At 41.4% G+C, this 25563-nt stretch overlaps 1 protein-coding gene across 2 annotated transcripts; it reads right to left on the bottom strand.

Annotated features, from left to right (window-relative positions):
- Positions 1–2131: 2131 nt before the first annotated feature.
- On the bottom strand, positions 2132–18652 carry TSPAN8 (tetraspanin 8). 2 transcript variants are annotated; one of them, XM_086610904.1, is made up of 8 exons: positions 18593–18652; positions 13061–13123; positions 10284–10403; positions 9574–9648; positions 9381–9488; positions 7555–7698; positions 5366–5449; positions 2132–2185 (listed from the first exon to the last, which is right to left on the bottom strand). In XM_086610904.1, the coding sequence occupies exons 1-8, from the start codon at positions 18650–18652 to the stop codon at positions 2132–2134; spliced, it is 708 nt and encodes a 235-aa protein (XP_086467030.1). The 2 variants fall into 2 exon arrangements, with proteins under 2 accessions (XP_086467030.1, XP_009981308.1); XM_009983006.1 differs by having other exon boundaries at positions 10284–10412.
- Between the last annotated feature and the right edge of the window lie 6911 nt (positions 18653–25563).

The following is a 25563-nucleotide window of genomic DNA, read 5'->3' on the forward strand; positions in this document are numbered from 1 at the left end:
GAAGGAGGAGGAGGAAGAGGAAGATGCAATTCTCTCTGCTTTTTGCCCTTCTACTCCCTTTTTTTTTCTGTAGTTATAATCCAAGGGTCCAGCTGCCATCCCATGATTTGTTTTTTCAGGCTCAGCTCCCAGGTTTTAAAATCACAGGTAAACTATGCACAGCAAAAAACAGTCTGGGGAGAAGGAGGAATGAGAAGTCAGCATCTCTCCTCCCAGTGAGTACGACTGGATTATGGAGTCATGATTTTTCTCTGGTCCAACAAAGTTTGAATTCTTCTGGCACGGTTTCTGAGGTTCAGCAAAGGAAAGAGCGAGTGCCAGAACTGTCTGGTAGCTAGATGACTTTCCTGGGAGACAAAAGAATTTCTGAAAGCAGCTCTCACTGCTTGGCCTGATGGTCTGAGTACTAGGGAAAGGGTGGGGGATGAAACAGAAACTCTTCCTCTGGATATGTTTTAAAAGAAAGCGGTTGCTGCAGATGAATTTTACCTGAATCCAATCTTGTCCGTATAAGGCATGGGCAAAGGTCTCTGCTCAATAAAAGTTTTTAATGTATTTATATAAACAGTTACATTGCTCTGTCAAGATGGGAGCAGTCTAGGTGTGGTTTGAGACAGTTGTGAGCACGTCAGGGGTGTCGAAGTAGAAAAGCACGGTGCATGGTTTTCTCTTAAAAGTAACCGTTTGAAGGTGTTTAAAGCTGCTCCTAAAGATGAAGAGGGGACACAACAGGACCAGTGAAAACAGCTGGCACCCAGCACACAGCAGTGAGGCCACCAGCACGTTGTGGAAAACCTCAGATCGCTATGGGCATCATTAGACATTTTCATACCTTTCAAAAATATGCTCCCTGGTACCTTTTACTTTCTGCTAGGGAGCCCCCTGGGCCAGCAGTTCTCTGGTGGCCAGGACCACGCAGACTCCCTTGGAGTGGCAGCCAGGAGAGGGCAGCCAAAGGGCACAGTGGCAGCCAGGAGAGGGCAGCCAGAGGGCACTGTGGCAGCCCCTGCCTTGAGCATCAGGCACCTTCCTGAGGATGGGGACGGGTGAATGGGGACATGGGACCATGGATGGGCCTAGCTCAGTGGGACCCCACGGCCAAGTAGGGCAGGGCTGTGGGGAACTGGTGGAACAGGTAACGTGAGGTCTTGGGCCGTGGGCAGGATGGGGGGAGCCCGGGAGGACTGGGCAGGGACAGTCAGGGCTGTCAGTGCCTCAAAACTCCAATACTTGCACTAGGCAGGGACAGTCAGGGCTGTCAGCGCCTCGAGACTCCAATACTTGCGAGCACTGGTCAATCCAAAGGCAGATATGTCTATATCGCTGCCGCTGCATTACCAGCCGTGCCCTCCGTTGTCCACCCGCTGCTGGGAGCCCACTGCTCATCTTAGCCGCTCTGGGTGAAATCTCATCGCATGACTTCTGCGTATGTCTTCCCTCCACACGGGCTTGGATTTCACCCTCCATGCATATTTGCAAAACATGTGCCACTAAACACAACTCCCGTATGCAATATAAGCATCATTTGGGCCTGAGAGTGACCATCTCAGTTGCCAGGATATTGATTTAAACGTCCCTGAAGGGAAACGTGGCTTTCTTATTTGGATGGAAGTTAGTCCCTATGCTTCTCACAAGTAAAAACCCCTGACCATATATACCCTATTGAGTGTCAAACTGACCTGCGACACTCATAATGAAAACGCCCTGTCCCACAAGCAAATCTGCATGGAGGCATGTGATTCCCCGGATTGGTCAGCCACCACAAGATCGTTTGCAGCTGTTTATGGTGACTCTGCTACGGGTGGCGTAACACCCATGTGGACAGGCTGCGTGGTGAACTCGGAATCTCAACATGACTTAAACACAATCTTCAGACAAAATAAGCTCCTCAGAAACATAAACAAAGACATTTATTGCAAATAAAAATTCACATTCACATCATTAAAGCTTAGGAAGTATAAGAAGGTCATTTTGCAAATTGTGAAGCATCCACGTGCACAAGGGCTGCCGTTTTCATCAGAACAGCTGCCTAGGATACACATATGTTTATCTGAATGTGCCAAGTCAAATACCCCTCTATCTACAAAGGTTTGGATTTGGCTGGTGACATCGTTCTGACACTTCCACAGTTTCATTTTCTCTGGATCTGGCAGTAGAGGCTCATAGAAAACCCCAAACCAATAATCTGGAAAACAAAGACATTTCTGGTATTACTTGGCAGTCCTGGAAATCCCAGGATACAATCAATACACAGTGGGAACATTTTGTTTGCAAATGTCTTGGATTTACATGCAGGCTAAATCTGCTACAGGGAGGATCTTTTCATGTTCTTAAAGAACATGACTCTAGAATATAGCCATTTTAATGAAATCAGTATGTACTGATTCAGGTAAGACTGCAGACAGGATGTAAAACTTCCATTTGTTTAAAAGTTAGATTGCCTCTGCGGATAGGGAACCCTGTAACTCTGGGGGTTTAAAAAGCAGTTGTTAGTTGCAACAGAGCAGTAAATTTCGAGAGCAGCTCTGAGGAAAAGGACTTGGGGATGTTGGCTGATGAGAAGCCCAACATGAGCTGGCAATGTGCGCTGGCAGCCCAGAAAGCCAACCGTATCCTGGGCTGCATCAAAAGGAGTGTGGCCAGCAGATCGAGAGAGGTGATTCTGCCCCTCTACTCTGCTCTCATGAGACCCCACCTGGAATACTGCATTCAACTCTGGGGCACCCAGCACAAAAAAAGACATAGACTTGTTGAAGTGGGCCCAGAGGAGGGCCATGAAGATGGCTCCGGGGAGACCTTCTAGCAGCCTTTCTGTACCTAAAGGGGACCTACAAGAAAGCTGGAGAGGGACTTTTACAAGGGCATATAGTGATAGGACAAGGCTTCAAACTGAAAGAGGGTAGATTCTGATTAGATCTAAGGAGGAAATTCTTCCCTCTGAGGGTAGTGAGACACTGGAACAGGTTGCCCAGAGAAGTTGTTGATGCTCCATCCCTAGAAATGTTTCATGCCAGGTTGGATGAAGCTTTAAGCAATCTGATCTAGTTGAAGATGTCTCTGCCCATGGCAGGCGATTGGAACTTGGTCATCTTTAAGGTCCCTTCCAATCCAAACTGTTCTATGATTCTATGAAATACTGAGAAGTTCAAAGAATTCGGACAAAATTTCAATCTTTTATTTTCTAAGAAAGTTGGAGGAACTTTCTGATTTCATTGAATATTTTAAGGGTTTTTTTCCCTTTGAAATCTCTCTTCCTTTCCACTGTCACACACTTTTTTTGTAAAGATATGTGTAAAAGCATATATGTGAATACACATACCCCATCGTTTTGAGTGGCAAATGATTGTGCAACAAATATTTTGTATTCATGAGTAATGGCTTTGGGATAGAAACACTGAGTTCACTAAAGAAGCTGTTGCTTGAAACATAAAATTCAGTAGTTTAATTTTCTGTAGTGGGAATTACTGGGTGAAATTCCACAGCCTGTGACAGACAGCTGGAGAGATCAGAAAGTTTCTTCTGGATTTAAAATCATCAGCCTGTGAAGGAGTTTCATAGAAGAGGGAAGTATTCAACTGACGCTTATGAAGCCATCTACACGAGGATGCTTCATTTATTTAAGGAAGAGACAGAGGAGAGCATACAGAACACAGGGGTACAGCTAAGACAAGAGGATGGACTCACAACTTGAATAAGCCAACAAGGCTTCCCTGACATACCATGCTGCACTTTCTCTTGCACCCAAGTGAAAATGGGCCCTTCTTCTCAGTATAATTTCCACTAACAGGGTGAGCTGAGACTATTAACAGTCCACAAGTGGCATAATGGAGCAGGCAGAGGGGGGAATGTTAGGGAAGAGTGCTTTTCCTTGTTCACTTTTTATCTGGAGTTTTCTAGAGCAGAGAGATGGCAAAGCGTGTGGCCTTTGATTTGCAATTACTCGAGAAATCATAATATGTTAATGTCTTTGGAAAGGCCAAAAGTTTGTCAAGCGTAAATTGCCAGCTGACAATTTGTACCAGCTGAGTCTCATATTGTTTATTCACGTTGTTTTCTAATCCTTTTATGACTGGGAGAGGCAACCACCACAGAAAATGCCAACTGGAGAACAGGGAAGAATGATGGCCAACGAACTAAAGGCTACAACTCATGTAACTGCAGTAACTAGAGCAAAGTGACTTATAACTTACCTTTGGAACACAGATGCAATTTTACACTTCTATTATATTTTTAAAGGCCTTTTGATATTGGTGTATTTCACCTATTTTCCCCCCAAAGTCTACATATAGGTGAGAGACCTGACCCCCCACATGTAACACCTTAAATAACATGAAGCCTGTGCCGAGTAAGAAGTTAGTGGCCTGTCCTCTCCCACTGCTGCAGCTGCGTAACTCTCCCCTGCTTACTATTATTTTCCTGGAAATATATTTTTGAGTTGGGGCTTTTGCCCACTCTTCTACCACGAGGAGCAATCCTCTGCCAATGATGTTAAGAAGTTTTCACTCAGAATAACAGACTGAACTCTGCACAGCAATCTTTGTCATTTCTGCTTTTCCCTCAAACATGCATTGGCGGGGGGTGAGGGAGGAGGGAAACCACAGAGGAATAGTGAAAAGAAAGAAAATGACCGAAGAAAGCAACATGATGAAATCCCCTGTTTCTTTGTCATTTTCTCCTAATCAAAGCCTATTATTCATCAAGTAGCTGACTGGATAACCTCACTGGTTTTCCTCCTTTCTTCACAGGAAGTTTTGCATGTTATTCTTCAGCGTATGATGAAGCAATTAAAATAAAGAGCTCACATACTCTGCTTTTTTTACACACAGGAATACACGGAGCAGCACAGGTGTGCACTCAGGCACATTCACGCTTCATCTTGATGACTAAATTATGCCCTTAGCATAATAATTTTGGATCATAATTTCTCTGTGATAAGAACATGCAGTTCAGGGGCTAAGTTTTCTTATGAGATGACTTTTTCCTGAAGCAAAGAGAGAAAGAGGAGGAAAAGAGCAGCTATTCTGCCTCGTGTCTTCCTGGGGCTGGGTATCCGCACACCCCTCTGTCCACAGAGCTCACCGTCAAGGCACAACCTGCCTCCAGCACTGTCAAATGTTTCCAGAAAACGTGCCACGTGAGACACCTACACAGGCAGCAGGGTGGTCTGACCCCACCTGAAGTTCACAGCTCGGCGGCCGTATATTGTTTATATGAAATAACAGTAAGATTATAGCTAAGGTGAGAGGTGGTTTTCCCTTGTCTATTAATTGAGCAAGCCAGGTGTTTTAATCCCATTCCCAGTGTATTTCTAAGTAGAACATATTGCTTGTCAGCTACTAAATATTTTAATGGCGTATACTGATACCTCAATAACGGCCAGTCCAAAGGCAATCCCCACAACTATAAGCAGATGGTCTTTAATGTATTCAAGAATCACATCTCCACAAGGCTGAAAAATAAGACAAAATGATTAATTATAAGTAAGCAATATTATCCTAAGGTTATTCGGAATGCGTCCTCTGAAATAACTCCTCTCTCTCTCTCTCTCCCTCTATGTTAAAGAAAGGCTATTTGAATTTACTCTGGCTTGTTGCTAACAAACACAAAGAACACTGCTATACAGAGCTTGTGCTCAGAGGAAGATATCCAGTCTTTGCCTTCCCAAATACGAAGATGAATTTCGTAGCTGGCTATAAAAGGATACAATTTCGAACAAAACTATAGCTATAATGCCTACTGTTGCATTGATTTTCCGTTGACAAGGAAAGAAGCATTTATTCTTACTTTCACTTGATAATTGTTAGCTGCTAGGAAGGAGCCAATGCAGCAATGACCAGATCTGACAGAGAACTTCAGTTTTCCACTAATCTGATCTTTGGATTTGAAACCTCAAAACCTGTTATTAGAATCGGGATGAACTATCAATATTTGGATATAAAGCCTAGCTTAAATATTACTTTTTACAAATGCTTGTTGGTCTTGGGCTGGGACTGGGAGTAAAAGAGTGATCATATCTGAGGTTCTATGCAGAGCTACTCTCGTTTTTAATAAATGCATGCACCTGTTCTTATAATGACTACATCTTCTGCAGGCGTTGACAATACTCCTTTTGCAAACCGTAGGGAAAGCCAAGAACAGCTTAAATCCATCAAAACTACAGTACTGTTCCAACACTACAACTGCCTTGCCCCCAAATGAATGTGTAGTTATATTCCTTCACCATATTTCCTCCCTTACAATAAACACATGGGTCTTCTCCTTCCAGTCCTTCTAAAAACCTCTCACTTAAGCTGATTTAGAACTGCACTGAATTTCCAATCGTTTTTCCTGGATCAGAAGAGTTGAATGTCTTACTAACATCTAACATCACCATGAAATCTCTGTGTTCATGTGAGCGATATCTTGCACCTGCAGTAATTTCACTGATGGCTTCTCATGTGTCCTTTGAGAGTTTGCCTGAGGCCAAAAAGACATTAAAATGTGGCCAAAACAGCCTCTTTGTATACATCTTATTTCCAGATTGGGTTCTGGCATCTTAACCAGACTGTTCCCTTGCTTTAAAAGAGTATTTGCTTCTGTGGGACTACATAGGGATGAAATTAGGGTTCAGGCAGGACCTATCTAAGGAGCTATGCATTTAGAAAAGTATACAACCAGATTTGGACATTTGCTAAAATCTGCTTTGCACTGGGTGCAGATTGACAAACTTTGTACTTCCAGTATTCTAAAAATGCAGCTATTTTGAGCTAGTTTTCCGTTTTGTTTTGTTTTTTTTTTTTTTTTTCATATTTTGCTTTGTTTGCATGGAGTCTAAATTTCCATATAAGGAGACAGATAAATCTTGTAATTAATTAATTGAGATGTCTGCTGCCCACCTACCAATTTTTGAGCATGCTTTCTTGTTGCCTGTCACCAGGCACTTTTGCCTTATTGTTATATTAACTGCTACAAGCTTTTCAAAAGGCTGTAGTTTTAGGAAATTACACTTCAAGTATGTTGCCATGAAGCCTACAACATGTAAGGTTTCTTGCCAGAAGATCCTGCAAAATGAGTGTGGGTTTTTTTTATTAAAGGACTATAAAACCCCGAACGTCTTGCATTTAATGTGTTCATTTTTCAATATCCTTTAGTCCTTCAAAAGCCTCTGAGTCAACATGTCTACCACCAGAATGAGCCTGGGTGGGAACATAACCGTCTAGGGGAGGACTGAGAGCCAAAAGGTAGCTGACATGGTGCCTTGACTCAAAAGTATGCACTGGCCCCAAAGGCATTCTAGTTTTCACCCATAGTAATCATGCAAACTGCTGAGGTCCTAAGGGTACTGCATCGCACAGCCAAGATTGGGGCATCCCAGGAAGAAGAAGCAGCAGAGTATTTCATGTATGCACAGGAACTTTACGACAGATGGCACAGTGGCAACACTGGGTAATGAAGAGAAGGAAAAACTTTGCCTTTTTGGAAAGATACAGAACTGCTGACTGCCAGTCACCAAAGACAACATCGGGTTAAAAACATTTTTTTGGAAAAAAGAGTGGAACATCGTGTTTTTCTTACCGTTTTATAAACGGATCTGCTTCGATAGACCCTGCAGAGGTCTGTTGATCGGCTATTTACTTCACACTCACAGACTTTATTGCTACCAGTATTAAAATTTTTTCCCCAGTCTTCAGGTCCATTCAGCAAACCACAGCACTTGTTCTGCAAGAAAGAAGGAAACGGGAAGATGAGGAAAAAAGTGACAATTTGCAGTTCAAGGAGTGTAGGGGAGGGAGCTGAGAGGAAAAACGAATGAGAAATTTCCTTTCATCTTTTCCCACTTGGAAGTTTTCTCAAATAGGTATGTCTCAAATACCCTTTACATTTCCATACGAGTTATAAGAATCTAAGCGCACAAGTTTAAAAAAATAAGAAAAATAAAAAAGGAAAAAGACCAGATTTTCAGTATACGGTGCTCAAAAAACATTAACAAACTGTATAGCTAGTAATTGTCAGCTCCAGAATTGAACTGGAGCATGGAACAATGTTGGGTATAGCATTTTTTGAGAATCAGGTCTTATTTCTGCAGGTTATACTTGCAGAAAGTACGTAACAGCTCCGGTAACATCCACATTTCCCAGTTCTTGAAAAGCCAGGCTGAAAATGTAAAATTCCGGCACATAAAACTCCGAAATCTAGAAAAATAACCACCCTGAATGATGGTTAGCCCTTTAAATTAGAAAGGGACTGAGGAGGCCAGGGCTCCATTTGGGGTTTGTGAAACCTAAACCAGGTGTAGTTTCACTTCACGTTCCACTTTATTCAAGCCACTAAAGCTCAGGGGTGCAGACTTGGGTTTGAGGTCTTCCCTCTTTTAAAAGCCAGCTGGAAATGTTCGCATAATTTTGTATAAAAGCAAAGGCCGTGGGATACAATGAAACAATCCTGCTCTATTTAAAAATTAATACAGTAATTATGGGATTTTTCATTTTGCTCACCCTTCAATCATCTCTCCAGGGACCTGCTTATTATATCAGAAGAAATAAGCTGGCTCAGAAGCAGAGGACAGGCCTGGAGGTGGAATGAGGAAGAAGTGGAAGTAATATAAGCCACCCAAATATTGTCTCTTGCTTCCTTTTCTTTCACACCAGCAGCCTTTAAAAATACAGAAATTCTTTAATCCTACCCATCAAAATCATCACCCATTAGGGACTAAAAAAAAAAAAATAACAGCAGGCACTCTGTCAATGTACAGACACAGGTACTAGTGGGAGGGGCAGGAGTCTACACCATCAACAGTATCAGTGAGATTCAAGGGTAACCTCGGTGTGATATCCAGGAGCAAGCTGGCACTAAGTGTCCACCTTCTGGGGTCCTGCAGGTGAGGAAACCCAGGATAGCTATAAGTATAGTGAAAACAAACCTCCCTTTATCATATTTTCTTTCCCCCTTCTTACACAGTAAAGTATGGCATTTAATGAGCTTGTAGCAATAGGATATTCCAAACGAAATGCACTCCTGAATTTTCCCTTATCCCTGGAGTAATCTTGCCTTAAGCATACTGGATAATTCTTAGCCGGGATACAAGTGAAGGAGCAATGTCCTGTCAGAAGGGAAAGCTGCATGAAAGAGCTTAGCTGCCAGTCCCGCTTGCATGTTGTGTGTCCTTGCTCCGTTGCTCTTACAAACACTATTGCACAAAGAAATCGCAGAAAGTCCATGTCATATTGAGAGAGCAGAAGCCCCTTGTGTAATGTTTTAACTTGCATTTAAGCCAGACCTTTCCCCGTCCTCAGTGAATGAAATTCAGATCTATGGTGGAGCAGCCGTAAAATGAAGCACAGACAAATGCTGGAGATGGAACAGATAGGAGCAACTTCCACCCTTTGCTTCATTTCGATTACCTCTCTCTCAAACTTCTGGAATTTCTCTTGAAACACTTTAGCTTGTTCTGTAGAGCTTTGCAATGAACTCACAGCTGCCTGGAGAGCCTCTTTAAGGGATTTTTCAGCCTGCAAATCCAAATATTGTATTAGGTTTTGGGGTAGAAACAAAATTCTGGGAAGACAATAATGAAAATACAGAATAATACTGTACCTGAGATTTGTACACTGCTCCTAAAATACCTGCTGTGATCTGAAGGATCAGGATCAGAAGCAGTCCAATAAAAAACTAGGAAGAAAACAAAAGGGGGAGAAAACTATAGTACTTTTGACCAAGATGATGTAATTTCTTCTAAGTGAAAGTTAAGCTTTCATGTGCTTGAATAACCATGTAAGTAGAATGAACTGAAGTTCTAGTCAGAACTGGTCCAGTTTTTCCTTCTTTGGTGACGAGAAAAGGGGTGGTCAAGACAGAGTGTGCTCAGCTGGTGATCAAAACAAGATACAGACCAGAGTAGTGGCATGATGGGCAGTGTGTAGGTGAGAGGTGTTGGGCAGGAGGACAGGGAGGACGTTCTAGGAGGACCAGCAAAGGGAGCAACAGGGAGTTTGTGAAATTAAATGGGATAGGTAGTGGGGGAGGACTGATGGAGGGAACTGTGATGGCCGCATGGAAAAAAAGCTAGTGACATGCTCAGGGCTCTCTGGACATTATCTTCTTGTTGATGTGACCACCCATCATTTTTTCTGCACTAGAATTCAGAAGAGGCTCAAGCACAAGGTAAGCAAGGAAAGCACATGATTATAATCAAGCCTTTGGTTAAACAGAAAGGCCCCCATCCTCATTATACACCACTTGCAAAGATCTAATCTGTCAAATGTAGCTGTGGCCTGTTATAGTATCCAAATGTTTTTATTTCCTACCAACAGTAGCATACACCGGCTCTCCTTTATGGCACCACAGCACCCCAGAAACCCAAGGACCATGATGATGGAGCCCACAGCTATCAGCAGATTAGCCCCTGCAAACAGGCTGCTGTCTATCTCCAAGTCCTGAAAAGAGAGGGGAAAAAAATCCTTCAGCTACAAGAAGCTCCTCCTAAAAACATCTGTATCACCCAAAACAAGAGGGTTATTTCATAACTGATAAATATACTGATTAGCAACCATGGAGAAATTCTGATCCATAAATAAACAAACTTCTAGTGCCTCCTTCTTAAACGTTTTACTGGGGAACTCGGTAGAATCTGGCAGTTCACAGTCTTTGTCTCTACGCAAGGTGGAAGTCAACTATACAGAATAAATAAATATCTCTTGTCTTTAAAGTGGCTTTCAGCTAGTTTTCAGTCAATGAATCTTTGCTTTTTACTGGAAGTAGCAAAATTGGTTATCTTGAAATCTCTCCTACATTAACCAAATGTTAAAGAAACAAAACCTCCGTTTGTCATTAGAAAACCAGGAACATACTCTGTGACTGTTACTGAGAGAACACTTCTAAGAGAAATGCTGGATATGTTAAAGAGATAGTTAGGTGTATTTTCCAAAGCAGCTTTCATTTCTTTTTCCTTTTCCATTTTTTCCCTTTTCTTTCTTTTTCTTTTTATCTTTTTCTTTTTCTTTAGACATTATCTCTAATATCACCCTCAGAGATGAGGACAGTATTTTGATGAGTATTTTCATATACTTAAATGTTGCTAAATATCAAATTATTCAGTTCCCACAGTACTGACAAAGGCCAAAGGCCAAAATAGAGAAAAATGTTCAAAGAATATTTTCCAATGTGGCTGGTGCCAAGATTAGGAAAAATGTCTGGAAGTTGTCACATTTATCTTCTGATGGAAATTGCAAAGGTATATAGACAAGTCTAATTTGAAGAATGTGTTGTTCTTTCCCCTTCCAAGTTGGACTGAACCTCCTGTTATTTATTCTTAGAAAACTCTATTCATCTACAGCCAAATCCATACGGTCTGTTCAATTATTACTCAGGCAAAACATACATTGGTTTTGAATGGGGACTTTGCCTTTATAGAGGCAAAAATGTCATAAAATGCTTTCCATTTTGATCCCTACTCTTAATTCACAGTTTTTGAGGAGTACTAAGTGTCACTTCAGGAAACCAGTTTGAGACGTACTTGAGTATGCATTTCTGAATAAGAAATCACTCAAAATTAAGAAAGGATAATAGCAGTTATGGTTTTCCAAGCTCTATTGTACCATCTGAGCCATCATACTAGAGACGGTCAACTAGCAAGTATGGCAATTTTAGCTTCTTCTAAAATGTTGGTTGAGGAGTCAAAGCTGTCACTCTTCCACATCAGAGAATGGTAGAGCTCTCCACCATAACCTATGGCACAACGTCATCATGAACTCAGTTCTGTTGCATCCATCCTCTGCCAGACATGAGACATCTGGGACTGGCTAAGGGCAACAGTGTCATTAGCCAAATGTCAGGAAGTATAGAAAGCTGTGTCCTTATCTCCACCATCTTTTTCTTTCAGGGGTGAACTGAAAATTTGCAACTTAATCTATACTGCAATCTGAAAGCTGGAAAAAATGCTTCCATGTTACATCTGGCTATTTTTTCACTTCTATGGCTAGAGAGCCTTTTTGGAAATAAGCATACAAATTAAATTTTCAAATTCATTTACATTTCTATGTCCCAAGTTCACAAGAAGCAATATACTGCCTAAATCTTAGAGTCAGATTATTCTTTCTGTTAGTATAACAAAGCACCCACATACAAAGATTGGGCAGCACCTTTCAGAGAAGCATCTACAAGCTGTGAAATCAGCTTCACTCAAGGGTGACGGAAAGCATGCTGCGAGTCAGAGGCCAGTGCCACTGTGGATCACGCTTGGCAAGAGTCTGTCAGAGTCTGCAGAGCCAAAGGGCCTTTGCACCAACAAGACCAGCCTCTGCTGCATGTCTGCAAGATCAAGGGCTCCTCAAAATTGTATTTCCCTAGCTTTGCAGAAAATGAAAGTCATAAAGTCTGAAGCAGTTTAAATAACCCAGATAAAATCCAGGAGGGGAATTCAGGGACTTTTTTCTCCCTCCCAGGGAGGCTGTCAGGACATTTTAATCCTAAGTGGAGATTTTTGGGTCTCTAAAACTCTTTCTGTATAAATATGAGGGAAAAAGGATAAGGTGTTTTTAAGGAGCCACTGAAAATAGAAGGGAAAAATCCTGACTCCCTTTCAAAGTTGCAGTTACTGAGGAAATCAGAACTGTGTTATTGAAGATAGTGAGAAAGGTTAAAAAGTTCCCTACAAGCATATGGAAGTAACCAAAGGAATATACATGCCTATATCATTCTAATAGGGAAAGACATTGAAAAGCCTAGGAGTCGCATGGGTCCTCATTATTCTAATACTGGAATTGATAACAAAACCAATGTAAGTTTTCATTAGAGGAGAGAGAGACACATATTTTCCAATATAAATCAGTGTGCATCTGCAAGAATCTACATTAATAACACTAGAAGCCACTTGTAGTCACATGTCTGTGCTTACATCAGTCACTTTATCTGACTACCTGCACCATCTTGTTTAATGTTAAATATCATAAAACCCATGAATCTTTACCCACACAAACCACTTCAACAAAAACATAGCAAATCTGTGGAAATGAAGAAGGGAAAGGAAAGTGTAGGCAGTAACTTCCACATTTTACATGGTTCTGGTATGACTGCATACATTTACCTGCTGAGCATCTTTGCTGACACGTATCCATATAGAGACTCCCAAAATAACGGAACCACACACCTGCAGGAGGAAATAAAGAATATTTAGAAAGATCAGCAATTTTAGATTAACATTCCTCATCCAAATTGCACTAGATGCTGGCCAAAATTCTGAAATCATTTGTTTGGCAAAGTGAAAGAAACATGAATTGCTGGAGCGTAGAATATTGATTCATATCCAGGAAACTTCATAAGGGTAGTTAAATCTTCAGTTATCCACCAAATCCCTGATGTTTCTGCCTCAAAGGACTTCACATTTCCTTGATGATTTATACATGTGGTTGGGAAGCACACAGAAATTCTATCAGATGAGAGAGTAATATAAATTGCTATAGTATGTACATAACATGGCTCTAAAGAACACTGTTTCTTGTATAATGCAAGCACATGAGATTTGACAAGGGACGTTTGTACAAATGTTGTTTCTAGGATTATTCAGGACATATATCTAGACACATATTCTTTATGATAAAACTATCAGGAAAAGTTCTAAATAAAGTCTTTCTGCTGTTTATATCCCAACAATATCTGGCTGTCTCCAATCCTTAGAATATTCCCCCTATAACATGCCTATGGTTATGATTTCTGTTACATTTTTAGAGAAAAAAAACCATAGTTGTGTACATGTGAAAGTTAGACCTGAACGACTTAAGATGTTGAAGTCAGGGGAGATGAATCCCCAGGTCCAGACATGTTCCCTAATCACTAGTTGTGCTCCTGTTTCATTGACTGTTGAGGTATCGCTCCACTGTGCACCAGTTACTCTGTTCCTAACCTTGTCCGTGATGATTCTTACACAGAATTTCTCTTTATTTAAGTGCTGGAGACAAGTAATGAGGATTGTGCCTACTGAGACAACTGATAGGAGAGGGAGATCACTGAGGACCAGAGACTAGTCAGATTTAGAATTATCTTCCTGTATGTTATTACTACTTGAGTCATAAATGGCCCTGAAATGTTGTTATAAGCTTCCCTCAAAGACTAGAACTATTCCTAACCTTTTAAAATTAAAAGAGCTATTTTTATATGTTTTAGATAATTTTTCTTAAAAAATACTTTCCCCACAAAAGGTTTAATATCGTATTCAGCATCAAAGACCATAACGACTTTAGCAGATTATTTAATATGGAACAGAGCCAGCACTCAGACATCAGTACTGCACATTTTCCTGCTATAAGTAAAGCTCCTATAAGTACATTTTAAACATGAAGAGGAAAGTTGTACAATCGATGACAGCTATATCATGTTATCAAATTTAACTAGAACTCCCCACTGAAACCTTCTGAATCCCACTGAACCTGCCTAGAAACTGATAGTATCATACGACTTCAAATTTGAGTCTTGTTCAGTAGTACTATGTGAGCCATGTGGCTCTGCACCAGACAACACGGGCTCGCTAATGCGAAAATTTCCGCTGAAACAGTTATTACTGCAAATTCAAACAGAATTTGGCCCACTGCCTTATTTATTATACAGGATCTCCCATAAAAGTACAGGACAGTAGTAGAAGTAAATATAGCTGAATGTACAGGAACTTACCAATCAGATGGGAATGCTATAGTATTTATTTCTTTCATTCGAAAAAAGAAACATCCTTTATAAATCAAAATTTTTAGTCAGTTGTTTATATTTTAATTTTAAAAATATAGTTGGTTTAGGCTAATAAAAATATTCAATTTAAGTAAAATCTTAGTGCTTTGTTTCTGTTTATTTTCATAATATACAAAATGTACAAGAACACACAAAGAAAAGTTTCGAAATAACAAATCAAAATGATCTGTTCCCAGAGAGTCCAAGTAGAACATTTCAAGTTTGCTGGAATACTCCATCCTAATTATTAAGTTTTCTTAAAATAAAGTTTCTACTAAAGAAACTTTCATCTCAGGAAATTTCATTTTTAATGAATCAGTATTTTTCAATGGAATAAAAAGAGCTGCTTTGGAAAGGTCCTCGCTCATTTTCCCAAAACTAGATGGCTATCATAGTCTTACCTCAACCCTTGACCAAGAATCAGTCAGGGTCTCATAAACTGACAAGGAAGAGGACTCTTGTCCCTCATATTCAATCAGTCTTTCTCTTCTTGAGCCCTTCAGTCTTGGTGTGATGATGAAATACAGCCTGGTTAATTTATTATCACCTCAGATGAGCCTGCCATGACTCTGGACCAGCAGTATATCAAGACTCTGCACTTCTCAGACAAGGGAACACCGTACCTATGGGGAATTCCCTCCATTGACAACCACTTTTTAAGCAGCCAGTTTAAGGGTATCAGGAGGAGTTTTCTAAAAGGTTTCTCTTGTGCAGGAAAATATTTGACTGGAATACTTCCTTGAGATACCTGAAATTAACAGTGCTAAGAATGTCCTACAGAGAATGTGGTCTACGGCTCAGCATACTTGCTCTGTTTGCATTGCTAATTTCAGGGATTGAGATGTTCAGTGGATGAAAAGCTCAACATGAGCTGACAATGCACGCTTGCAGCCCAGAAAGCCAACCGTATCCTCGGCTGCATCAAAAGAAGTGTGGCCAGCAGGTCGAGGGAGGTGATTCTCCCCCTCTACTCTGCTCTCGTGAGACCCCACCTGCAGTACTGTGTTCAGCTCTGGGGCCCCCAACATAAGAAAGACATGGATCTGTTGGAGGGCCACAAAGATGATCAGAGGGCTGGAGCACCTCTGCTATGAAGACAGGCTGAGAGAGTTGGGATTGCTCAGCCTAGAGAAGAGAAGGCTCTGAGGAGACCTTCTAGCAGCCTTCCAGTACCTAAAGGGGGCCTACAAGAAAGATCAGGGAAAACTGTTTAATAGGGCCTGTTGCAATAGGACAAGGGTTAATGGTTTTAAACTAAAAGAGAGTAGGTTTAGACTAGATATAAGGAAGAATTTTTTTTACAATGAGAGTGATAAAACTCTAGAACAGGTTGCCCAGAGAGGTGGTAGATGTCCCATCCCTGGAAACATTCAAGATCAGGTTGGATGAGGCTCTAAGCAACCTGATCTAGTTGAAGATGTCCCTGCTTACTGCAAGGAGGTTGGACTAGATAACCTTTAAAGGTCCCTTACAACTCAAACTATTCTATGATGCTCTGTTCAGATGCAAGGTATGAGGAAGGAGCCACTTTTTGGTTGTAGATGGGACTGCAAGTCTGCTATCAACAGCTGATCAAAGATTGCTCTGGTTTGCCTCAAACTAGGATCAGACATCAATACTTAGTGGAAAAAAAAAGATAATTCTACAATTTGGCATGATGTGGAGTAGCAGAAGGTGACAGAACAAGGGCAGCAGGTGAGATTGGATATCCTGCAAACTCTGAAGAAAGGAAAGAGGAAAAATCTGACCTACACATCAGGTTTAATGCACAAAACTGACTTAAGGATTAATTTAAAGACTATTAAATGCTCCGTATGGCATTGACATCCAGGTCCAAAGCACAGGTCTCCAAAAGCCCATGCTCAGCTTTCTTTTGCCAAACTGGGAGGATGCAAAATTCTATGGACATGTTGGAGCCCAGCATGGGACTTGTGAGGTTGTGGATTCCCAGGAGGCACATGTCATGTAGTGAAGCCAGAGACACTTTGCAGAGCTAGCTTAGACTATGCCAGGGCTTACACACTTTGTGCTATGCTGTAAGGGTTGCTTCAAAAACGGCACCAGAATGCTGGAAAGCCATTCTCAAGTCCCCTAAGAGGGGACACTCCCAGAGAGATTGCAAAGGGCTTAAAATGAAAGGACATCAGGTAAATACGCAGCCATCGCTCTAACCTAGTTAAGGTTAAAGTCACCTTCATTTCCCACTATCAGTTTAACTTTCCACTTGCCAACAGTCTTGTGCACCAGGGAAAGCAGCTGTGCGACCAGTGGCCATAAAGACATCTCTGTTCTCTATACAGCAATTTAATGATTTCCAGGAATTAGAGAATGCTAATCAAAGAATTCAGCTTCATCATACTCTGTTGGCCCATATTCCTGTTTGCACCACATTTGTTCTCCTCTATCTTGGTAGTGCTAAAGCCCTTCCTTTAAAATAAGTAACTATAGCTGCATTCCTGTCCTCCTCTGTCCCACCCAGGCAGTCACATGCACAGCAAATGCTCTAGAAATATTTGCTCTAGCAAATATTCTTCCCTAGAACACAGTATGGATTTTCCAACCTTTGGCATAAAGACAGGTATGGGAAGTTTGTTTCACACCTGCTTGTTTCCTGAGCTTTGAAGACTCACCCTCCCTCAGGATGGCATTCTGTGTTTTTCCCTAGGAAAGGAATGCTGTCACTGGAGGCTTAGGCAGGGGCATTATTCATGTGTTCCCTCCAGAAGTAGTTTGGAGCTTATTTAATGCTAGTCTGAGACATTTGCCTATGTTTTAGCTTAGAGTAAATACAGATGAATGCAAACAGGAAAAACTTCCTGAGGGGCAGGAATTCCAAGTCAGAAATTTATGGACTCTTTTAAGTACCGTTGCAGAAAAACTTCAGCACAGATGTTAAATATCCTCCATCTGCCTTGATGGAGGTGGAGGAAGAAGAAGGGGAAGCAGTCCAAACCATCACTGGCCTGTTAGGAATTTCTTTGTGAGGTCCACAAACGACCAAAGAATTTTGCTAGTTCTTCTCATTTTGGCTAGCCACAAATTTTCCAAGGCTACTGTTTGTGGTCCCTTTTGATTGGTATCACCTTTTCAATTGAAAAAAAGTCCCTTGAGGCAAAGCTCATAATGTGGCTAGTAGTTCCACTTCTGGTTTCAGTGAACCTCTGGTGAACCTGACAAATCTCTGTCGGGAAAGCTGACAGTGAGGTTGAATCATGAGAGAAAAGTTCTTTAACTCTAACCTTTCCAGTTTCCGGGACCTGAAAGTCTTGCAAACCAGCTGAGTTGTGATAAAGAGCCAAGTACGGTTCAAACAACACCCAGAAACCTGCCTGCTGCCCTGTGCCGTATCTGCCTTGATACAGCTATTGGCAGCACTGTCAGCCCGTACCATTTCACAAATCTTTACTGTCCACCATCAGAAACTAATTATGACACTAAATGTAAGGCAAAGAAACACAAAGAAGAATATGAAATCTGTTAATCAATTAGGAGGCTAAACACACAAACAAATTTTCCATATCTTCCATTGCAGCTACATTTTCAGGCTTTTGCCTTCTGGACGCAAGCAGTAGACAATAAAAGCAAGAGATTGATGCATTGTTAAGTGGAGAGTCTGTTATCTTCTAACTGAAATGAATGATGTCCCTTAACAAGAGGAGCAAGATATGGGCAGGGAGACAGACTCCTGGCTGGTCTACTTTTGAATGTGTAGGGAAAGGTATTTTGAAGGAAAAAGACCAAGGGAAGGGCAAAAGTTAAGCATATTCTCCCCTCCCTGATTTAGAATTGTACTGTGGTTCCACTTATGCTCTATTTTCTTCAGAATTTCTTCAACTACAGCATCCAGATAATGTTGAACACGTTTCATGCATCCCCAATAACAATTTAAACATCAACTTACCCAAAATACAAAGTTGAAGATGAACATGGAGTACTTCATGCAACTGCTTACACCCGCCATTTTCAACAAGCTGAGGCAAAAACGAGAACTGCAGAAGAAGTTTTCCTAAGAGTTTGACCTCGATATAAAAGTTGTTTCTGTGTCTTCAGAAAACCTCTAAGACTGCATCAAATACACCATGCTCTGCTACTAAAAGCAAAAATTGTGACCAAGGCATCGACAATTATTTAAATAGTTCCTATACCACTGGTAAATATTAACCAGAGCATTGGGGAAGCACTACCAGGTGTTATCGCTGCGTCTCCAGACTCTGACTGCGTCTTTGTGATTTATGCTTTCCTACAGTCCTGTTAGTCTTGTCCTACGCCTCAAAAGTAAACATAATGCAGCAGAAGTCATAGTTTCAAGAGAAAGGGAAGTGATTTACAGACCTGCTTTACGAGATGGAAAGGATTGCATTTCTTAATGCTTTTACATTACGGCTTTACTCTTTCGTTGCCCGCTGATCATTGCCAACATTCATTCAGTTGTGTTCACCCTCCCACTCCAGACACTCAACAGGAATAAAGGGATGGGTCTGTGTTGTCGCTGCAGAGGAGCAGTAAGGAATCTGCCGCCATTTTCTCCCTCTTGGTGTCTACTTCAGAACCTTTTCCTCTTCCTCACCAAATCAGGATCCCAGGAACTTGAGCACTGTGGTGCATAAAACATTCTGCTGTGCAGGTTTCCAGTAGCATTGTGAGCCCCAGCACAGCAATCACGGTTCTGGCGTCAGATTCGGGATGCCTCTCGGCAACAGGAGCTAGGCTGGTCCCAAAAGACAAGGCAATAAACCTGTTTCATTAGTTTTGGTTTATGCCTTGTTTGTTCTCTTTTGTGCTCCTCAAACTAGGAATCCTGAGGGGAAAATAAAGGTATCATTCCATGGAGTGGATGAGGGTCAGACAGAGTTTCCCCCGGGTCGTCATAAAAAAAGAAGCTTTATTTTGCAGGTGAGCACAAAGGATTTAAATAAGAGAGATTAGGGACATGCTGGACTGCACTGATTTATGAAGCCCCCTTGTCCCAAGCCCATTTTTTAGACCTCACTGTCAGTTCACATTCTTCAATTCTGCTGTCTGTATCTGAAAAAAAAGGTGGAAAGTGGTAGTATATAACACACCTGTAGATGGTGACAAAAAGATGTAACTTAGAGCCCGGCTTTTGTAGGATCCAGAAAAAAATAAAAAGTCTATATTGAAAACAACTTTCTCTGAGTTCTCTCTCAATCAGCTTTTAACGAAGGTGTGATGTTGTAATCTCTCCATTCACTTTCACTAATTGCATTTAAACAGACATAACCATTCCCACGTCTATGAGTGGTTCTATACCTGCTTCTGACTTTCTAGGCTCCTTTCTGCAGTAATACTCTTTTTTCTAAGTCTAGGAGATTGGCTGACTGACTAGCTTATTTCGCAATATCCACTCTGAATCTGAGAATGTTCCTAAAAATAATTTCACTCATGAAATACAGATTTTGTAAGGATGGGGAGAAACAACTGTGTGGTATGGTTTAGATCTGAAGCACTCAACAAATAAGTAAGTTAAGAAATGTGAGTGTCTTTATGGAGGGATGCCATAGCCACAGATGAATCATGAGAAATGTTTAAAGGGCAATATAAAAATGTATGAAAAGGGCCATTAAGGGTAATAAGAGAATCGCAGATGACGCAGGATTTGAAGAGATAAGTCTGTAATCAGACCATGCAATTGCAGTACACTAAGTTTATTATAATCGGAGTTCAGAAACAGCATTTTGCATGAAAAACTACACGACTATAAATCTTCATGCACAATAGATACTCATTAAAGAAGGCTTGAGCTGTGGCACTGTTGCCTGTGAGATGCTTAGGGCATCAGTCAAAGACGTCTGAGGGAAACTGTGCTAGGGTAGTAATAATATAGAAAGCAAGCGTGAGCATTCACACCCTGGCCCTCCATAAAAGGCCAGCGTGCAAAGACTTTGCAAGCACAAGTGGCCCGCTCGCTCTTCACCTCCCCACTTTCCTTCAGAGCACTCTTGAATTTTGGGCAGGTGGAGGTCTACGCCAGCAATGCCCTAGAGCGACTCTCGGAGTGGCGCACAGTCCCAGGCTCTCAGAGGACCCCAGACCTGTCTAGGGGCACAGGGGTCCATAGCATCTCTGGACTCTTTTCCAGCCTCCATCCTTGGGACGTGTAAGAACAGCACAGCTGAGTTACTTGTTCAGTCTAGAAAATTTAAACGGTTGAAGATAGATGTGATTTAGATCTGAAACCTCTTTTCATTATAATTTTATACTTATGGCTGTGGATGCTGAAGAAATTTGCCAAAACTTCTGGCATTATTTTTAATTATTTTTTTTTAAATATACCTATTGAACATTAACCACAAGCAAGTTCTGGTAAGATCCTAGTTCCTCCTGAACCTTGAAGAATCTACCTACATTTCATATGTTTACTGTTCTTTTTGGAAAAAGCAAAAATAGACTTTCCTAGGACCTGATAGATGCTCCTTTTCTAAGATTGTAAATAGAAAATTATGTCAAAGATAAATACATTTCCTAGTGGGTTTCCAACATGGTAAATATGGCTGCTGAACAGAAATTCAGGATCTGAATTTACTACAACTCCTGCATGTTTCATGTCTATATTTAATGGCATCTGAACTGAAAATATGTCATGTAAGTTTAAAAGCATACAAGCAGTTTCTATTAAGTGACAGATTTTTCAGGTTAAATCTTCTGTATCAGTTGATGATTTCTTATTTCCTGGGTACACAGTGCTTTTTTATATGTCTTGGAGAAACAGGGGAAAGCCACAATTATGGCACAGATTATGTTTGCAGTTGTACCTAGAGATATGAAGGGTCATGCAGATAATTGCAGAGGTTTATGAATGACAGCAGTGGCATGAGAAATATTGCTGCTATTTGGCTGCATGTGAAATTACTCCCATTACCCCTCCACTAACTGTCCAGATGATCAGCTATGTCCTCCCAACAGCAAAGCCTGTGCCACAAACAGCTCAAAAGCTTTTCCCAGTAAAGAAATTGTAAAACCGCATTCGCTTACTGCCCCTCTTTACAGATTAGAAGAGGATTATCAGTGCTTAGCCTGGGTGCAGCACAGGGTGGGAGCCTCTCACACAGCACATACAGCTCCCCACCACGACAGGGGAACTGTAATGACATGCTGACTTTGCCTGCTGTGCCATGAAAGAAATCAAAAAGGAAGACCCATATTTTGGTAGGAAAAAGACACCGGTACACTTGTTATGAACCTGGAGTAAAGCATCTACCCCTTTGACACTTCCTAAGCAGCTACAGTTGGTTTTGTAATGCTTTTATCTTCCTTCTCTTCTGAGACTTTCCTCACTTTTAAGTCGTTTTCTTCTTTTTTGAAAACCTCCATTTCCCTTTGTGAGGTGCCTCTCCAGGGTCAGGCTGTGACCAAACCCCATATCAGATGATTCACTGTATAATCAGTCATAGGTTCAGGTCTGGACTTGAAAAACTGTAGCAGCAAGCTCTTTGAACAGTGGCATGTGGATAGAGGCAAATAAAATTTAGTTTGCTATTGGAATTTCTCCTCAGTGTGATGATAAATACACAATAAAGAAGATGGGTAAGAGCTATATTCAGAGTGGAACTTGCAGCTTGAAAGAGATCATTAGATCTCTGGATCTACTAAATCAGTAGGAGTAGCCTATATAAGCTGTCCAGAGACAGATCTCAGGTTCTCACAGCATTTGTCCTTCAGCCAAAGGGATACTTCACCTCTTGCAACCTCACCTCTTGCCCTCAGGTCTCTACTCAATACGAGTTTCTACATTTCCTGATTAAACTCCTGTCTAAACAGTGGAGCAAAGTATAAGAGCTTTTTTTGTTCTTTCACAATAAGTTGATCACCCACGTCAGGTGAAACAAGTGCTGAGTGCCATCAGCTTTAACAGCATTTTTACACTCATCTAAATGGGGAATACTGCCTAAAGAAGACATGTTTGCAGTCCAAACAGTAGGACAAACACCTTGAAACCAGTGGAAAACTGGAGCATCTAGTTTTGTCCTTGAAGGTATTTGCAACACTGGATCTGACTGAGATTGCAATCAGTTTACCACACCTCATGTCTTGGGTTCAACCATAGCAAATATATCTTACTGCAATATCATAACAGCCAATAATACTGCAGTTGTAAAACTGAAGTATACTCCCATATCTGACTCATAGCAAAATACTACAGTGTCCTAACAGATCTTATTTATGGATAATTATTTTGTATTGGAATATATGTGGCACAGAAATGGCTGCTGAGTTTGTACTCAGCTCCCAGAGTCAAATAGTTACAAGATTCTTTGCCCTCATCTTAAAATATTACTTTCGTCTAGGCTTTAAGATGAAATGTAAGAGTGGAAAGCATGACAAGAATATACGAAAAACTCCGAAGGCTGAAGAAAAAGTAGAAAAAAAGATGATAGCACTATTTTATATAATTACACGAATCTTACACTATTTTCATGATTTGGGGTAGCTGATACGATCGACAACACTATAAGTGGACAAACTTTTTGCAAACTTCTACGCTTCACATGGCATAGATAGCTACAGTTGAATCCAAGGCTGATCCTACGATTGACCACATGAAAAGGAATGAAAGTATTTTCAACCAGTGTTAGGCATATTATGGCTGGCTGAGTCATCAGTCTAGGGTGCCTTCACAGCTTCTGCAGAGGAATGGGAACTGCTAGGGAGTGATTTAGCTTATCCTAAAATAGACACGAAAACAAGCCAGGTGAACTGTGCCCTCAAACTCCCTATTTCTTTCCACTCACCAAAAAGAGAGCCCAAGAAGCTGAAGTCATATGAAATGGATCCCACTCAAAAGCCTCCCCAAGTGAGACACCAGCTCTGTTTCACAGCAAACTATTTCTGCTGTTATAGTGCTCTAAAGAAAGAATGTGTTTCTTTCCCTTTTAGGACTTCTTTACTCTCTTGGAGTGATGCAAAAAGTGCAAGGGGGAAAAAAAAAAAAAAAGGAAGTAAAGATCTATCCTTAGTATTAAACACCATGGCCACGTCTGCACAGTTTTTGACTTGAGATGGCTTTGCCCTGACCCAACCCAAAGCTGAGCAGCTGCCTCAGCATGGTGTGCAGCCCAAAGAGGCAAGCCCAGTCTCTCAGCGGCACTGATTCATTGCACCCTGGTGGAGCATTGACCCCAGCACCACCCCAGTTCCAGCTCAGAGAAAGCTAGAATCCACCCAGAAAGCAGTCCTGTGTGATCCCTCAGTGCCGAATACTGCTACTGACTTTTCTCCATTCTTTCCCTTCCTCCTACCACACCCTGAACTGTTATGGGGATGAACAAAGTTGCTTCTCAGAGCAGGATCTAGAGCCTCTTGGTTTCCTACGGGCTATACGAGTGAACTGGGCTCCTGTCAGTGTCATACTGGGAATTGATTTCTTGCCTGTTAGGGCTTTTACTTTCACTTTGAAATAATTCGTGTTCGTAGTCATTAACAATGTAACCCCCTCTTTCACGATGACTTTCTCTGTAGTCCAGCTGTTAAAAATGTAAATTCTTTATACAAAAGATACAGCCCAGCACATGAGCTGATGAGCAGCCCAGCTCGGAAGATGCAGTGGCCTGACCATCAAAACAAAGCCAGATGTCCCAGCCGTATCCATATGCTCAGGAGCAGGAAAATCTTGCTCTGTTCAATGCCAGTCCCAGCTCTAGGCTGTGAAACGTATAGCTGGGTTAGCCAGGTGCTCTCCCCTCTTCACAAGACCTGAAGAAAGGCAGCACAGATGTATAACAACCCTCATCCCAGAATAGGAACTCGGAGGGGAATGCCCATGGCCCAGATGAGTGTGTCGGCCATTGGGATGCTGATCAGAGGTGTATCATGTCCTCCCACTGACCACACTTTTCACGTCAGCGTTGGAAATCTTGCCCCTGGGGAGGGAGTTTAAATGGGGATACGTTTCCACAAAAGGTTGTGGCTCTGACAAGAGTTTCATCAGAAAATCCCCAGCCAGCTCTCTCCTGGACTCCTATCCAGGCGCTCCATGGCCTGGTGCCAACATCTCTCATATGTTCCTGCTTTAGCAAGGTCTAGCGTCTCAAACACTCTCACTTCCCCAAAAGCAGCAACTCTTCCATCCAGAAAACAAACCTTGTGCAGCAGACCTGCCTGCAATCCACTCTTCCTCCCAAAGGATGCAGCCTCTTCTTCCGACACCACTGATTTTCTTCTAAGACTTTCATCTGAAAGCTGAAATACATGTTGTTAAGCTTTCATTGATATTTGGCTTATATTAAAATAAAAGAAGTCCTTAAGTACAAATAAACTCACATAACTAATCCATGTATTTCTCTTTTCACCTTCCCTGCCCCCTCAGCCTTTTTCATTTACTGCTAGTCGTCTTGGCCGGTTTACATCCTTTTTGCTCATTTATGCACTTCATGAACTAAGCTGTTCTTTTATGTCAGGGCTTGTGTAAGGGATTTCCTATTTCCCAGCGCCTCGTCAGGATTCATTTAAACTATATGTCTCTGGGTTTAAAATATTTTGTTGGTTTCAAAATGAATTCATCATGGATCAACATGCTAATCAGTGTCAGTAAGGGTTTCACTATCTAGCCTGTGAAGCCTAACTTTTTTTAAAAAACTTATACTATGAAGCCTAACTTTGTTTAAAAAAAACATCCATACTGAATAGGTTTGTATTATGTAGTCAGGGCTGAACGTATGGGACCTCTTACTAACATAAGAGGTGGTATTTTTGACCCCTGGCATTTTCAGCATATCTTGAAACAGTCTGTGCCATAAACTACAGATTGCTGTGAAGAAAGGTGCCTTAAAAATGTAGAGGACAGCCTTTGTCAATGAAGAATCAAAAGGCTTCAGATGCATCTTTAGAATATCACCTTCTTTTTCAAGCAGAGAG

Source organism: Tauraco erythrolophus, chromosome 4, assembly GCF_009769465.1.
Source record: "Tauraco erythrolophus isolate bTauEry1 chromosome 4, bTauEry1.pri, whole genome shotgun sequence".
NCBI classification, from domain to species: Eukaryota; Metazoa; Chordata; class Aves; order Musophagiformes; family Musophagidae; genus Tauraco; species Tauraco erythrolophus.

What these genes read in the sequence shown, in the direction of transcription:
- TSPAN8 (XM_009983006.1), bottom strand. Translation starts at nt 18,652, where the DNA reads ATGGCGGGTGTAAGCAGTTGCATGAAGTACTCCATGTTCATCTTCAAC. An exon ending in GAGCAGTGTACAAATCTCAG is followed by an intron (nt 9,489 to 9,573) that starts GTACAGTATTAT and finishes TTGGATTTGCAG; the next exon opens with GCTGAAAAATCCCTTAAAGA. An exon ending in TTGGACTGGCCGTTATTGAG is followed by an intron (nt 2,186 to 5,365) that starts GTATCAGTATAC and finishes TTTGTTTTCCAG; the next exon opens with ATTATTGGTTTGGGGTTTTC.